The sequence below is a fragment of the Empidonax traillii genome, unplaced genomic scaffold (genome assembly GCF_003031625.1).
Source record: "Empidonax traillii isolate 1590-97213 ecotype Southwest subspecies unplaced genomic scaffold, ASM303162v1 scaffold368:size764316, whole genome shotgun sequence".
In the NCBI taxonomy this organism is placed as follows: domain Eukaryota; kingdom Metazoa; phylum Chordata; class Aves; order Passeriformes; family Tyrannidae; genus Empidonax; species Empidonax traillii.
The window spans coordinates 302,667-315,542 of record NW_020955561.1 but is presented as its reverse complement, the minus strand read 5'-3'; the positions used below and the strand labels follow the sequence as shown (position 1 = coordinate 315,542).

The following is a 12,876-nucleotide window of genomic DNA, read 5'->3' as shown; positions in this document are numbered from 1 at the left end:
GAATAGCAGCATATGAAGAGCTGTGACAAATATATACCACTGGCAAACTTGCCTCAGTTAAACCCAAGTCCTCAGTATCCCTGCTTATTTTCACCACTGTTCATCATTCAGATTCTATCCCAGAATAAAAGCTGAAGAATGCACAGTTGTCTAAAAATGAAAGGTAAGGAAATAAATGTGAAGCCATTCAAAATGAATAGAAATCAGAGTCCTCTGGATATGCCAACAGGCCACAGCATAAATGACTATGAGAGACATGAAAGAGAGTTTTTTTTTTTTATCACATTGCTCACATTTAGAATTCTCTAGGTTATCAGAAAACCAGAAACCATAGGCAGAGAACAAAGAACAAGCTGGTAAGCAAAAAACTGACCAAACAAAAACCCCTCCTGTTCACACAAAGTTGAATATACCTAGTTAAAAAGGTTATCAATTTAGAAATGCAAATGAAGAAAAGTAGCCTCTTGGCCTCAGTATGTTTCATTATTACAGGATATTTTTTTAAAGTTCTTTTAAGGCTACATTTCAGTCTTTTTTCCCTCCCAAAACTTATAAATCAAATAAATCTTCCTTGCATATGTGTGTAAATATTATTAGTCAGTAGCCAATTTTGGCTAATATCTCTGGTGTTAGTTATTTAGGCTGCATTACATATTACAAATACAATATTTAGGGGGCAAAAAAGGTTCCATGATACAAACAGTACTAATTCTAATCTCCATAGATGAGATTTCCCTCTAGTGTGGAAACATCATCAGAAGCACAGGCTTGGTCTAATTTGCTCCAAACTCCAAGGAAAAGAGGTATCACAGTGCTATGGGGAGAGTATATACAGTGCTCTTAAAATTATCATCTGGTTAATGATGTCCTTAGTGGCAGTATATCCCCTGTTTTTAATCTCTGTTTGCTACAGTTATTATAAAATCAGCCAGAATTTAAAAGTATTAACTTGTTTCCTAAAAAAAAAAAAATCCCTTTCCTGGGCCCAACAGGCAATGTAGGCTGCAGCCCATGAAAGAAAAGAAAACTTTTAGTGTACAAAATCCAGGAAACATATGCAATGAAGAAGAAGAAGAAAGGCTGTAATATAAGTAAATTAAATAACACTGCTGGTAAAATAACACTAGTCAGATCAAATTCCATCTAACATGAAGATGCACTAACAAGTAAAAATTTTTATCACAAGGTGCCACTTGTTATTGCCTTCATAGAAGAGGATAAAACCAATATCATTAACAATGAAGAGAAACTAAACGTTCTAATAAATGAAAACAAACTCAAGTCTTTGGTCTGCTCTTCACTGATACCAGAGAGGCTTTGTGGGTCCAGCTCTGTGTTCATCAGTATGGTTTGCACGCTGCAATAAAACTAGACCAATGCAGTGTTGATTAGGTGCAGCTTTTATTGTTAACTGGAGTCATGAAATCTTTAAAATACACTAGAAGACACAACACTGAATAGAGAAAAGAGATTTTGATGTGTCAGGTTGCAAATATTTTTGAAAGTATCATCTTGTGGTTAAAATATCTCATGTAAGAATTTCCTGAAACAAAATTCTGCAGAGTAATGTTAGATATCACTAACCAAAGGCCCCACTTCATATTATATACTTACAGCTGCCGAATTTCAGTGGGCATGAGTGCGCATCCATGGGGAAGTCCTCCAAATGCATTGGACATTCAGCTTGGACTGTAAGCCTAAAAGGCAAAACACTGAGATGCATTTAAATCGTTTAGCAGGACAAGAAATTCACTTCCAGAGAACTGAAAAGTGATTAAGAGAACTGAAGAGATTAAATTGAAATTTTATATTAAACTAACAAAAATTCAAATCAGCTCTTGCTTCTTCCCTTTTATGTGTTCGTTTGGAAGGCAGTAACTTATCACATTAAAAATTCTTTCTCCTTTAACCTAAGGAAAGAAAAGAGAAGGGGGGAAGGGAGCTGCTGTCCTAACTTTCGGACATTTGGCAGGGAGCCAGGTCCAAACCGTCACAAAAATCTGAAAAAGCTGACCTCAAAACTATGAGCAAAGGCCACTTAAAGACAAATATAAATTACATAATTGCAGGTTGTTAAGAACAGTAATTTTTTCTCATAATATTCTGACATACATGTGTGCTTTTATGGCTCTCAAAGGCTCATTATAAAAGCATATAAAATACAATTAATTTGCCAAAGGACTGTTCTCCAGAGTCTTCTGAATTTATATTTTTTTTGTCTGAATGGAAGATGTAGAGGAAAAATATTTGTGTTCTTTCAAAAGATTGCTGCTACCCATTCTCCATGTTACTTGTGATTATTCTTTTGATTTATGTATAAATTTGACTGTGTTAACACTATATCCACTTTTGCTGATTTTGTGGAAAAAAAAAACAACAGCAATATCTCAGTATCATACATGGGAATTAGTACAATAAAAAATAATTTTAAACATTTTTTACAGACTTTCTCATTATTTTTAATTTTGAAAAATAAAAAAGGCCAAGAAAAAAATATCTTTCTCCTTCCTATCCTGTAAGTCTCCTCTGCATAGAGTTTTTTTTCTGGATGCTTTAGTTCCTCTTCATCCAGCCTGAAACATCAGCTACATCACTCTGTACTCCCAGTAGTTTCTAGTCATTTTATTCTTGGCTGCTTCCTCCCACTCTTCCACTCAAAAATATTCCATATTTCTATGCCTCCACTCCCCAAGAATGTTTTTCTGAATTCAAGGGGCAGAGAGAGACAAGAATCAGGAAACACCTGAAGGCAAAGAAAGTAATTGCATGAGCCTCTGGCAAAAATCACACAATCATTTTATGTAGACACAGACAAAAAAGGCTGTTTAAAATCTAGGCAGTAAAAGCAGTTTACACACTAACCTTATACTCTGAGAAGCAACATACTTACAAGTCATGAAAACGTTTAGTTAATTTTAGTTAACATGACCCAGCTTATGTTTCATAATGGTTTCAAATAGTATTTCTTTTTATTTATAGCATATGATTATAATAACTTCTGGTGGAAGAGAATTTCAGTCAGGTTATACAGATGCTGGTTCAAATATTGATTTGAGCCCAAGAAAAAAAAAATACTAAAACTGACGTCTCAGTTGACTTCAAAAATTTTTTCTGAACCTCTCCAACCCTCACATCATCTAATAACATTAGCAGTCTACCCATCAACAATCAATATTGTCAGGGTTTCAGAGCTGAATAGTCAAATGGGGCTTAAGGGATGCTAGTATGGCTGCATGGAAAAAAATCACACAGTACATGTTTGCTTTGCAGCTCACATTTTGTATCTTACTTAGGCTGGGGATTTTAACTCTACAGGAACAAAAACTTCAATTTATTAAATATTCTCCAAGAAAAAGAAAGAAAATAAGTCAGGCAGGGTCTTCTGGAAATTTAAAAAAAATCCATATAGGTAACATTATTGTTAAAATAGTAATCAAAGAAGAAATCAGTCTTATAAAAATGCTGCTTATAACTATGTATACATGATATTTATAACTTTTTCATAAATTATTTTCTAAGTAAATTTAATGTTTTTTACCAGCTAAATATTTATGGTAGCTGCTAATGATGCATAGGATGCAAAAATTAAAACTCTAAGCAAAATACTGCAATTAGATATAAAGAAACAATTATTATAGCCTAAGACATATTTTCCCTATAGCTCTTGCTGAAAAGAATTTGAGACCTTATTAACTCTTTATTCCTTGATTTTTTTTTTTTTGTTGCTGCTGATCTTAATAAATTTGCTTAAGGGTTCACATAGTCAATGCAATAGGTGCAGTAACAGGCAAAACTCACATACTATTTTAATCATTCTAACAGTGAGTAACTCCATCTGAAGGTCTCAAAGCACTTTATGCAGGGGTTCAATATCTTTTATGCATTATAGAGATATTAAAACTGAGGCACGTGTAGGAAAACTGATCTAACTCATTATGAGCCAACAGACTCTTAACAGAACTGGAAATCAACCACACATTTTGTTAGCTTTCTTTCTGCTAGCACCGAAATACAACAAAGGAGAGCCCTCCTGGAATCTTATTTGTTACTTCAAAAAAATCACATCAAGAAATAGCATAAGTAGAGAACCGATGAACAGAATTACCTCATGGTGTACAGCAGAGTTCCATCATCTTGGATTCGTAGGAGCTTGTTTGGCATTGTCATGTTATGAGCCACTGACTTCTTCCCATTGTGAAAAAATGTATCTGGGGTCCAGATTTTGCTGGCCATTAGGTTGTTCAACCGAAGAATGTTCATTGGGCCCTTAAACTTTAATCTCTCATCCTTCCATCTCTGACGGAAGAACACATCTATTGTGTATTCCTGTAATGGAATAAATATATGCACTTTTTTGACACAATGAAACACTAATCTGCTTTCTGAGAATCAAAACAGAAAAGCTCTTTTGCTGCCTTCCCTTGATAAAAATGTCAAGGGAGAATGATCACCACATAAAATTGTATAATACTGAGAATAATAAACAGGAATTCAATGTATTAAGGGTATGACATTCTCCTTCACGATTGCTAGCTCTTGTTTGTATATTGAAACCTTCCGGTATTTAGATTTCTGTACCTAATAAACAGTGGGTACGTGACAAGGCTAATTTCAGTAAGCATTGCTATTTTACATTAAGAAGTAAGGAAAAAAAATACAGAAACACATTAAAGAGTTGTTTTGGCATCTACTGCTGTAGAGTAATCCAGCATTTCAAAAGCCCAGAGAATGGCTGAGACTAGAAGTAAGGAAACAAGGCAACCCATAAAGGGTTCAATACTTTCAAGTACGATGATATAAAGATTTTCCAAAGAGGAATGTAAGGCTCTGTAGTGGTATGGATTTTATGAACAAAAATACATAGGTAGGAAACAATAGGTGATGACTGACAGGTGACACACACTCTCTATGGAAATTTTTACTCTGATGCTTAAACTCGGAAAGGCAGTATAGCCTGGGAAAAGAATACAAGCAGAAACAGACTGATGACCTAGACCAGATGCCTGTGACAACCAGTTCTGGGCATCCCATCTGCTGGGTTTTGTTGCTGTTCTAAACAATAAACAAACAAAAAAAATACTGATTAAACATTGATGATGTAAAGTCATCCACTAACTTCAAACTGAACCTGGAAATTGATTTAGTGTTTTGCTACTGTCAGCACAGCATATAAATTGGAAATGGAAGAGCATAAAAACTTTGTTGGAAGGAAACTGCATTCTGTGTATTGGCAAATGCTACCTTTTTGTTTTGTTGGACAGGTACAAAACGGTCTCATGACTTCAAAATATTAGTATGTTGCAACAGTTTGTACTATTGCAACCATTTTCCAAATTATCTTTGAATTGAAAAGTCCTGATAAAATTCAACCAATACAAAATATTCAAGTGATTTCAATATAGAAGTGACTTCAAGGAACTTATCAGCCTCCATCACTTTCTGCTGGGTCCCTTGTGTGCTGATTAACAAGGCTTAAGGTTCTTCTCCATCAACAATTCGGTGGTACAAAAGGAAGGCTGATTAGACAGCAATAAGTGACAGCCCCTTCAGCTCCTTTGGTCTGTGAGCCAAGGAGCTGTGAGGACCTTTTCCAGGTCAGGGCCAGAGGCTAAGGAGAGCATATGGAAAAAAGGAAAGAGAATTTTATCACCTGAAGGAACTCAGTAGGGCAGGAGAGAAAGCAGTTCTCATTAGGAACTGCGACAAGTGCGTGTTTTGGAAATTATGGATACTTATAACCTAATCTGGCAAAAAGTACCAGCTCAATTTTCAGCTATACCAAGAGGTCTTGCAATAAAATACAATAATATTTTGTCATTTTTCTAATTAAAGTAATAACTATTCAAAATTATATTAAATCAAATTAACACTACAGTACACTGAAAATTAATTTGCTTGGTTTTCTTTAAAGTCAGTTGCTATTATCTCTAATAATATTTTAGTAAATATATCTGTGAAATATAAAACTAGAAACCTCTAAAACACGAATTTCTTTCCTATTATACTCGATTTATATACAGTCTCTCATCACTACCAGAGACAGTCTTGTGATAAACAGTTTGCTCATTTCTCTGTGATAAATCACATTCAATTGAACTCTTTATTTGCTGATTTATATGTTGTTTTATTTGTTAAATATCATGTGACTTTAAATCCCATTTAAAAACAAGAGTTTATCTATCAGTTCAGTTATAGACCAGGGAAAGTGACAAAATGCTTAGTATCATGGAGGATCTGGAGCAGTAGGAACAGTATGCTTGAAGAAGGGGAATATATGAAATTTGGATAGAAATACAGTGTAATTAAAGGAAAACAACCGTCCTAAGAGCTTCCTTGTGTTTCTTGTCTGAGGGGTTTTATCAGTAAGTCATTGCTACGTATGATAAGATTGATGTTTGAGGTATAAAGAAGCAGGAAGAAGAGCCTGAGGGAGTAAGACTTTGAAATCCCACTGAAATTCAAAATGAGTGATAAGTCCTATAGATTCTTTTCACAAATATTCCTGCACATAAATGATTAGAATATAAATCTGAACTTTCTGCAATGTTTCCATCACTAAAGAACTTCAAAGGTCCCTCTTCTTCCCTGTCTTCCAACATATATAAAAAGAATCACAAGAGAGATAAAACAGGAAAAAAAAAACGCAGACATGATATGCCACTAAATAAAATAAAAACAATATTTTAAAAAAATCCCACATCTGCTGCATGGTAACAGCTTAGGAAGTAGAATGAGTAGGAAAGAATCTGAGCTGCAGTCTTGAAAGATTCTACTAATAAATCTCTGACTGATCCACAGGTAATTCTAATCTCTCCATCCAATCCACATTTGAGATCTTTATTTCAGAACATACCATTTAGAAGACAGAAATGGGGAATAAACCAAGGTTTGGTGTGAATGACGATAAACACCTTCTTCTTCCATTTACCACAATAGTAATAAAATCTCACATATTTCTTAAATGACTTTTTTTTCTAAAGATCTCTGTGCATTTTTTTCAAAAGAAGTATTGGAATCTCGGCTTTGTATGAAAGAAAACTAAGGCACTGAGGTGAAATTAATTTGTCATGGTCCATTTAGAGTGATTATGAAAAGCAAAACACAACCCATGCCTTTGCATCCCAGTGCTATATCCACTGATCCCATGCTCCCTCCTGTGCCAAATCTATTATACTTATGATCATGGATATCCCTGTTGATGTTTACCATATAAAATAAATTAAAAAATATGAAATTTTTGAAGTATTTTGAATATATTCAACGTGATAAAAAGCCAGCATTTTTCAAAATACACCACATAAAGATTTTGTAACTAATTCCTATTCCATATACATAACACTTTGTGGTAAATGCTGTGTGATAAAGTTTACTTTTCAATGAAGACTAACATTCTGTGAGAAATTCAAATCTGGACTCTAGAAAGGACATGGAAAATAATTTTTTAAGTTTCATTCAAACTGCAGATATTCTTCTATGCAAAAAAACCTGTGCTGTCTTTGGACACGACCAAATTACCCTCCAGTATAGAGTGCAGTATCTCCACAAAATCACAGGAGATTACTTCCAGGTCTTCAAAGGACTCCTGCAATCATTGCTAAACAATAAAATGCTTCCTACTGATTTGTGTCTAATATGTGCTTTCACAGCTAGATTCTAACACAGTACAATTAAACATAATCTTTCAAATATGTATTATACCAGCTTATGTGAAATTTTAGGTACAGAGAGTAAGTTCATACTACAGTATGAAGAAGCACTGCCAGTTCAATGCTCAGAAGAATAAAATGGGGAAGAAATTTCATTCTTCTTTTAATATGCAGTTGTTGGGTGTAATAGTATGAAGCATAAAAAAAGACATAAGTATCTCTGGCAGAAACTTTAACTGACCCGAGTACAAGCAATCCCTCCTCATCACATGACAGTCTCTCTTTTTTTGCTAAGGACAGATTTGTATGGGAAAAGTTCAGACAACAAAAAATGTACTCTCATCCTCTGAGCTAACAGTTGGTAGATTTTGGCAGTTTTTGCATATGGAGTAAAAATGGACATGTTCCAAACATCTCAAAAGTTTTAAGTGTCTATTAGCAATCAGTACTGTCCTGAAGCAGATTGAATATTTTATTAATCACCTTCTGGAACACAGCATTTTGTTTAATGAATAGTTTAGGCCAGAGCTCCTCATTCCCTACTTGTAAAGATTTTTCCTATTCAGTTCTCTAAAGTACGTTTGTCTTTCTCTTGACCAGTCTTAAAGCCAATAACTGAAACACATTTATAACCACGAAAACAAATTTTAAATAGTGTAAAATATAAAACTTTTAAAAGGCAAGTACAAAAAATTGAAAACAAGTAAACAGAAAATGGCACATATATCTTTTTATTGATTCCCTAAAGGCAGTCAGAAATACTGTGGTTGATACACTGATGAGATAAACACTTCAGATTCATGGACCTAAATCTCACCTAGCTAATATAGGGTCTTCTTATTAATATTTATTTGGACAATAGCATAACTTCATAATTTAAATTCTTAAAAAGTAAATTCTTGTTATCATATCTATCTTGAAGAAATACCCATTTTTTCTTTCAGTTTAGCTTAAAAACATTAACAATGTTAGTATGTGTCTGGTACTGTTGAATACTAACATGATTGGTATGCATCTAGGCATCAAAATGACTTCCAAGAAAACCAAGAAGGAATTTTAGACTCAAAAAGATGCAATTATGAAAAGAAAACTAATCTACAAAGTATATGCACTCCTTTTATAACCTGATATTTGTGAGTTTGATGAGTGCAAGTTTGTGATGCAATTTCTGCAAATCAGTTTATTAAACTTCCATTCTAAACATTTTGAATGAATGCTGAAATCAGATTTAAGGTAGGAGGATCAAATCATTAGTTTGTTGGTTTGGTCATTTCATTCTCTATGGGACAGATCTATGCATGGTGCAGATGGCATACACAAGGGCTAACTCCCTACAACATTCTGCATAACCTAGTTTATCACTGTATGGTTTGGCTTTACCTGGGCCTGTCTACCATACTGGATAAACAATCCATCTCACTTTCTACTTATCTCTTCTCTAAAAACAAATAATTGTCTAACAACATCAAGACTGAAATAGTTCTCCTCCAAACCCTCTCAATGTTCCAATCACAAGCACTTACTACTCTGGCTCTGTACAAATACTTCTCCGTTTGTGTATCAAATATCAAATCTCACTGCACAGATAAATAAGCTGAGTCCTTTTGCTCTTCTTCAAAACTTACTTTTTCATGTGTGCACAACACGGAAAATAGAAATTCCTTTCAGGTCTTTCTGGGGTGCGGATCTTTCACATTGGTGAATAGAATCCTTGAAATATTCTGATGAAGGAGGGCTGTGGTTTGAAACTGCATTGTTGGTTATTTTTTATCAAAACCCTTAATGGCCCTGTTAAAACCTGAAACACTATCCCATCACTGCATTTCACAGGAAAGTGTATTAACTTTTAAATATGCAAGTACTGTCTTCCAGATATATATGACCTTTAATACTATCAAGAATATGTGGAATATTTCTAGGGAATTGCAGCATGATTTTCCTGTATCTGAAGAACTCATTTCAAGCCTTTTATTTCTGCTTCATCTGCCAACATCAGTCATTTTTGTCTAAGCATTGAAACTAAACATGATGTATTAAAAAAAAAATCTGGAAAAAGTGTGTTTAACCAATTTGAATGATAGTGTCTAGGGAAGAGAATGTCTTTCTATTCATATTCATTTATGAAAAGGGCCTTCTCTGAATAATTTTCTCTTTCTTTCTATAGACCTGATGTAAAATGAACTCTGAGTCTAAAAGAAGCACTAAAGAGGGATAAGAGAGGCATGTGAAAGATACAAGTAGGGATTACTTAGAAAAGAGACTATGGGACATTATTCACACTGCTGTGACTGAAAACACAAACACTTCTCATTATCCCTTTTTATTCAGACATGGAGAAAGAGCAATCCTGAAAAACAGTTGATGCCTGGTGCCGGGAACAGGAATCCAAATAAGGGGTACACAGAGAGCTAATGCTGATGAAGGCCTTGGACACAGCCTCTGACAAATCAATCTCCAATACAGATCCACTTGGCAGGATGTTGCACAGTGGAACAAGCCTTCCCAACAAAATAAAAGGAGAGAAACTCTACAATAGTTTGTGAGAGATTTCCTCATCAAAATTTCAGCCCATGGATTTAATTTGCAAAGGCAATGATCTGAGCCAATAAAAAAAATGTAATAAAGCAACAACTTATAGACTTTTCAGAAACATATCAATTATAAAACCTCAACCTAGATGCTCCCAAATATCCAAAAAAAGCCAAATGTACTTATAATTTCTTGTACTTTTATTCTTCTCTTACTGAGTTAAAATAATAGCTACATTAAAGTAATTGCAAAGTAATCCTTGTGGAAAAAAAAAAAAAAAGTCATCTTGATGTGTTCCCTTATTCTGCCCAGACTTACATATCATACCACCCCTGTAAAGCTTCCCTCCAGTTAAGGAATTCTAGCTAATAGACTCTGAAACAGCTAAAAATAAGTTTCATAGAAAAAAACCCCAAAATCTAAAATACAAGCTGGAATGAGGAAATCTGAAAAACAAACAGAAAAATAAAAAAACAACACCAGGGTTCCCAGTTGAGTCACTCTCTCTAAAGAACCATCCTCACTTGTAGTGAGAAGTAATGTAACAATACTTCTGGCCATTTCTGAATTCAACTTTCAGCCTTCATTGAAAATTTCTGTTCTGGCTGTATTTGAAGAATCAGAAACGTTTACTGACATTGCAATTGAAAACTGAGAAGACGGAAGTGTGTGTGCTGTGCATGACCATCTCTACAGAGACACCTGTTCCTTGACTCCAAAGTGATAAACTGGAGACTTCTCGTCAAGAAACTAGGAAATCTTGTTGTTTACAAACAAACTGGGACAAAAGATGTAATCACAATAAATGAAACTCCCTAATGACAGTGAAAATGTAAGGTTGAAAGTTGAAATGCAAAAGTTTCAGAAAGCTTGTTAGTATTAATATTCAAGCTAAATGGATCAAACTGTGTGTTGTATGAAAGCAGCAAAGACTGTTCCCGGTATCAATCAGAAGGACTGCTCTGAGGCAAAATCTGGCCAAATCTTGGCAAAGCTTTTCTCACAGTAGGTTTCAGTATCTATATAATCTTACATGCAATAACTATTTCTTGAGGAGTAAAACACTTTCTCATTTATTATATATATTATTTTTTTCTATTATGGACATCAACACTTACTATGTCTACGGCTATGTGGAAAATTTTGGAAGCCAAAGTGTTGAGACAGCCTGGAAAGAAAGCAAGGGTGGAAAAAAAAAAAAAGTAAAAGTACATTGCTTTCAGTGCTGAAATCTGAGTAGCAGATAGATTTATAATGGATTTTTATTTTTTAAAAAAATAAATAATCAAGTTTAATGTTTAAATTAAACTATAGCCTTTTTTATCATACAAATTATAATCCAGTGAAAATTATCCTTTACCTCTGAATTTTCAAACATTAAATATTTTCATTTCATTATAAATGCTTTAATTAGCTTCTTTAATCATAATTTAACCTCATAACTCTAGAAAAATCAGAGATGCTTTGTTTTTCAGTTGTTCTGTTCAATTTTTCATTTGTTTGTTTTTCTAAGCAGTGCAGCTATTCTTCTCTTAGGCTAATGTCAAAATAAATTTGTATCACTGATAAGGTTGAAAGCCTATAAGGCATAGCATCATAATACCGAACTTAAACATTTCTGAGAAGTAACAGCTCAAAAAGACAGAAGAGTGGAAGTAAAATCTGTTTGATCCCGTGTTTTGCTTTGCCTTTCTCGATTCTCACTAGTTTGCAAAACAAAGTTGAAATTTCTTGTGTACTGGAATTGTATATTTGGCATTAAATAGAGTGTTTGACATACAATAGCTTTTCTTTGACACAACTGATATAGATACCCAAATATTTTAGTCACAGCCGTTCATTTAAAGCACAGTTTGCAACAGACTCCTGGCCAAGAGTGAACAGATTTGGTAGCTGACTATTTTGGTCAGAACAGAGAGTAACATCTTCTTAACTTAGTGAAGATGTTAATCCACAATAAGGACCAAATGTTTTTGACTCAACGTATTTGGAGAAAAATCTCAGCCTCAGCTTTTACCTCCTGCACTTCCAATGGCAGCTTCAGCAAGCTTAAAATCAAAGATCAAATTCCCTTGGACTTAATTATTTTTTTGCAAAACTGTGATACTGGAAAAATACAGAGACTATGAATAAGAACCTACATTTTAGCAATCATACAGAGTCACAGATTATACACAATACTGTATTATCACTAATGGAAACTAATAGACAGTGAGAAAAACAGAAACCTCACAAATTGCTACCAATTCAAAAACAACAAAGGTTGGAATGACATTTTATCAACTCCATGAATCAACACTACTATGAGAGAACTGTGTCCTTAGCTCCAATCCACCCATCACTGTCTTTGTGCCACCTCTTTCTTCCAAACTGTAAAGCACAAATTATCCATCTCCCACAGCAGTGAATCCTCTTCCTGTTTTCAAAAGGCTTTTCTTCTAAGCACCATTATACAAGGTGCTAACCAAGGGGAAAAAAAAAACCAAAATGGAAAATAGGTCATGCAAAGGGATACAGTCACACATCTGATGCCTTTTATTGCTATGAGAAATCCCAGGGAAAGGAACCCTAGGGGCAGTGATATCCACGAGAGTTTTGGGCAACAGCAATGTTCAGCCTAAAAACCTGATACGACTGAAGGCCTCACCATTCAGACTATGGCAGCAGCGGACCTCAGGGGCTGTGATCCAACCTTCCTGAA

General features: G+C 34.4%; 1 protein-coding gene across 3 annotated transcripts in view; it reads right to left on the bottom strand.

Annotated features, from left to right (window-relative positions):
• The window catches only part of GABRA2 (gamma-aminobutyric acid type A receptor alpha2 subunit), a 63,254-nt gene that overhangs the window by 21,203 nt on the left and 29,175 nt on the right, over positions 1-12,876 (bottom strand). For all 3 annotated transcript variants that reach the window (XR_003572242.1, XM_027892787.1, XM_027892788.1), the window contains 2 exons: positions 4,106-4,326; positions 1,615-1,697 (listed from right to left, as the gene is read on the bottom strand). Coding sequence is in view for 2 of the 3 variants with exons in the window: in XM_027892787.1 (XP_027748588.1) it covers positions 1,615-1,697; positions 4,106-4,326 (304 nt within the window). In the remaining variant the exon portion in view is untranslated. The remainder of the gene's footprint in view (positions 1-1,614; positions 1,698-4,105; positions 4,327-12,876) is intronic.